Source organism: Zea mays, chromosome 1 (assembly GCF_902167145.1).
Source record: "Zea mays cultivar B73 chromosome 1, Zm-B73-REFERENCE-NAM-5.0, whole genome shotgun sequence".
NCBI classification, from domain to species: domain Eukaryota; kingdom Viridiplantae; phylum Streptophyta; class Magnoliopsida; order Poales; family Poaceae; genus Zea; species Zea mays.
Window position 1 is genome coordinate 270,556,419 of NC_050096.1, and position 3,935 is coordinate 270,560,353.

The 3,935-nt window shown below is 42.5% G+C and overlaps 1 protein-coding gene across 1 annotated transcript; it reads right to left on the reverse strand.

Annotated features, from left to right (window-relative positions):
• Positions 1-363: 363 nt before the first annotated feature.
• LOC100273556 (Transducin/WD40 repeat-like superfamily protein) lies at positions 364-3,483 on the reverse strand. Its single transcript, NM_001147974.1, has 14 exons — positions 3,393-3,483; positions 3,211-3,275; positions 3,052-3,090; positions 2,869-2,965; positions 2,652-2,748; positions 2,475-2,583; positions 2,309-2,385; positions 2,033-2,111; positions 1,775-1,854; positions 1,608-1,692; positions 1,420-1,488; positions 1,264-1,331; positions 1,054-1,102; positions 364-970 (listed from the first exon to the last, which is right to left on the reverse strand). Exons 6-14 carry the CDS (start codon positions 2,565-2,567, stop codon positions 761-763), a joined length of 810 nt encoding a protein of 269 aa, NP_001141446.1. The 5' UTR covers positions 2,568-2,583; positions 2,652-2,748; positions 2,869-2,965; positions 3,052-3,090; positions 3,211-3,275; positions 3,393-3,483; the 3' UTR covers positions 364-760.
• Between the last annotated feature and the right edge of the window lie 452 nt (positions 3,484-3,935).

Sequence of the window (3,935 nt, forward strand, 5' to 3'; positions counted from 1 at the left end):
ACTACTGTCTTCCTCGTTCTGTGCTGGTATTTATAGTCGTCGTCAAGTGTCCTTTGGCCTTGTACTGCCCGTTTTAGAGAATTGAAGTTGCTCGTCTTTTGTGTTTAGCTCGACAACGATGACTCAAGATGAGTATTGTGTGTAGGTTTGTTGTCTAGGTTGTTTGTGTAGCCCGTGTAGGTAGATTTGGTTTTCTTTAAAACAGAATTAATTTATTTCTTCTTAATTGAGACAAAGCTCCTGTTATTACGTTAAAAAATGTTCTCATGAGTCATTTCGTTTCACATATTGACCAGAGTTTGGTAGGATTCAAATAAGAGAGTACACGTATCCTGACCGAGCTCAATTGAAACAAGAAACAAGGGGGAAAAGTAGGGTGATCTTTAATACTAAATTATTATGTACAACGGTATTTTCATAGGATTAATAACGAGCTTGACCAAAATGTCAGGATTCAAGACCCTAAAGCACTAAGACCTACAGAAGAATTTCCCCAAAATGTGCAGGTGTTTGACCACAAGTCCTCAGCTCCTCATGGGTCAGGCCACTGTTTGCCAGGATTCAAGACACGGTACTGGCAGCGAAGTAGTCCCGAATCGTTCTCCGTTTCAACGACGGCGGTGGGCTCAGAACAGAAGATGGGCTGGTCATCTGAGCTTCCGGGTCCGGGCTTTTCCTGGCACCGAGGGCCTCCTCCTGGAACAACGCCAAGGCCCTCTCTCTCTTCTTCGAGGATTCGGGAGTGCCGAAGTCCAGTGCTCTAGCCTCTAGGTTGGAGGGGAGAGTGGCAGCCGCTCTGCTGTTCGCCGTCACCGCGAGCGCATGCAACCGCGCCTCTTGATGTTGTAGCAGCAGGCTCATGGGTAATGGACCTTCGGTGCTCGGTGTTTGGTGCGATTGCCCGCTTACGAATCACTGTTGGTGAGCTCACATTTGTGCAGTCCATTTTCTTGGTGCTCCACACACGGACCTGATACATAGGATCCAGAATTGTCAGATGTTCTGATTCACATTTCGAGAGAAAAAATGTTCAGCCATAACAAGCAGACTCACCGTGGAATCATCAGAAGATGTCGCTATCTTTCCAACCTCTGATGCACACCTGAAATATAGTAAATTCATATTGAAACATGAGGATTGGATTATCAATAAGGGCTAATTTGGTGATTAGGGAATTGGAGGATCCATAGGAAACGAATCCCTTCCTGGTCATCAAATCAGTCCTAAGGGTTCCACAGAGATCTTTCAGCTTGTAGATCGTACCAGTCAACCGAAGTTGCTTCACCTTCATGGCCTTTCAAAACTGCAGTTACACTTTCAGGCTGATCCACCTATGTCAATGCACAAGTATTAATATGGATGTAGCTATGATAATAATGTATAGCATCAGAAAGCAGGTAACGGATCTGCGACGAGTACCTGCCACAGGTATACATTTCCATCACTTGATCCGCCAAGGATGTGAGTTCCATCAGGACTGATAGCAGACTGCATGGCACATGGTTTAGGTGTTTCAGAAGTCAGAACATATATTGGTCAAACTAAAACATATGCAACTCTTTTGCACAATTGAAGGAAATCAGAACCCCAGATGGCCACTCACTGACCTTGACGAAAAAAAACTCTATTTTGCTGCCAGTGTAAACATTTATGGGACCCTTGTTCACATGGAGAACACTGTACAAATAGATTCTGAAAGGGATACGGTCAAAATCAGCATCTATCAACAATATTGAAACTATTTTCGTTGTCCGATGGCAAGCTCTGAATTTACCTGTTATCCATACAAGACGCAGCAATGTACGCACCGTACGAATCTTGAGACAGACAAGAGATGCCATGTTTCACCCCCTCCTTCAGAAACAAAGGACCAGTCAGTTTGTTCAGAGATTGTTTAGATTGAGCTAGGAAAACACAGCATTCTGTAATTATTGATTCAGATTGACATGCATGTATGTATTCTGAAATACACGACTCGATTGCTTTTTTGTACTACTAGTTTTAACATTTTTCATTGGATAGAGATGTTTACCAAAGGCAGGGCCCCTGCTTGAGAGTTTTTGTTGGAGACCGGCACTTCCAGGTTCCGTGTATCCCATATCTTCACAACACTGGCATACATTTAAAGAGGTAAAATGTTAGTATTTGAATATATATGAATATTAATTATTCTACAAAATAGATTTTTTTTCAAGAAACGGAAAGACTAGATGATGAGGCTAATTCACCATCAAGTAAGTGCATTGTATTCCCAATAATATCGCGACTAATAATACTATGCAGAATAAAAAATGAAAGAGCAGCTTACTTGTCTGCTGCTCCAGAAGTAGCAATGGAGACACCATCTTTCAGATAAAGAACTGATGTGATGCTAGTTGAAGCCGCCTAAACGTCACCAATTTCAGCAAACCAACATAAGTATAAGAGGACATAAGATCATCACAAGCAAAAGCCATATCATGCTGAAGTAATACCTTTGCTCGAGACCGGGTTCGGTTTCTCTGTATGGGACTGTGGGCTTCTCTGACAACAGCAGAAGATCTAACATGTAGCACAACTTTGTTCATTGAATTTGTATTGTCGCTACAAACATTTATGATCACTTAAAAATAGTAGTTGGAAGAAAATTTATTAGCAATAGTACAACATACGTGAGGCACGTTTCACCGTGGCTGTTTGGAGATTTAGGGTCACATCTTAAATCCCAGAGAGCAAATGAACCATCCCTTGAACCGGAAACAATGAGCTCTGCAAAGAAAAGAAAAAGGCTACTTAGTCAGGAGTATGTGGCCAACATTTGATGATTAAACGTACATAAAATTAAACTGAAAGGCTTCAGCCATTCATTTCAGGATATACATTACTAACCAGGATTTGAAGAATGGCAAGACAGCGACTTCACGCTCCCAGTATGCCCAGACAAGACACCAATGCATTTCCTGTTTCCTACACTCCAAATTTTGACCTGATGCAGAACGATAATAATGAGAATTTGCAGAAAACTAGGATTTTCATAGTTCAAAAAACTGGTGTGATCCTGTTGCGACTTACAGTTTGATCGCCCGATGCAGTCAGTATCTGGGATCCCTCCTACATCAGTAACACATACGATTGAAACTCCGTCAGAAAGGTGTACAAGTATCGCTGAGATTTTAAACCTGTGGATCGGCTCTTTCGTTAGACTGTTACAACCAGTGCAAGTGACTTTACCTTGATCCAGCACACGTCAAATATTGCATTGTTGTGAGCAACCCAGTCGGGCACCCTTGTTTCAGCTGCAAAAGGACGACGCCAGGTTGGAAGGAAACAGACTGCACGAGGTACCCAATGCAAGCCAGAGCACACCAAAATCTTGGATCAAATCGGGGAAGAAGGATGGGTTTCCAACCGACCTGACTTCTCTAGTGACGAGGAGGTGGAAGGAAGGCGCCGGCGGGTGTCGTAGAGGCCAACATACCCGTCTTCGTCGGCGACCGCCAGGAGGTTACAGGTCTGTGCAGTCTGTGAGGAAGAAACAGTCCATAAGATTGGTACACGCAAATCGCAACTACAAAGAAGATCTGACTATGCAAAAGCACGCGAGACGAATGAAAGATCACTTGTTAAAAAAACAGAGGTTCGTGTTGGTATGCTTCGTAGCCGAAGATCATAAAGAAAGAGAACATTTTCGTCAGACTCTCTCAGGAACAAGCATCGAAGCTATTACCTAGAAAGCTTCAGCATAACGATATATCTCAAGACGAAGGGCCGAACCGACTTAAAGATGGATTGACTTAAAGACCCATGATATTTTGTGTCATTATTGTAATCAATTATAAAGGACTTAAATGTAATTTTACGCAGATTGCACCATATGCCTATAAATAGGTGAATAGTACTTCGGCACTGTTCACGCAATCTTGTAATTACTGGCACATTACGATGAAATTACTGCT

Bases quoted from the DNA above. Each gene is read 5' to 3' on its own strand.
- LOC100273556 (NM_001147974.1), bottom strand. From the start codon at position 2,567: ATGAACAAAGTTGTGCTACATGTTAGATCTTCTGCTGTTGTCAGAGAA. The intron at 2,386-2,474 runs GTATTACTTCAG...GGTGACGTTTAG, and splicing joins GAACCCGGTCTCGAGCAAAG to GCGGCTTCAACTAGCATCAC. The intron at 1,332-1,419 runs GTACTCGTCGCA...GCATTGACATAG, and splicing joins GAAATGTATACCTGTGGCAG to GTGGATCAGCCTGAAAGTGT.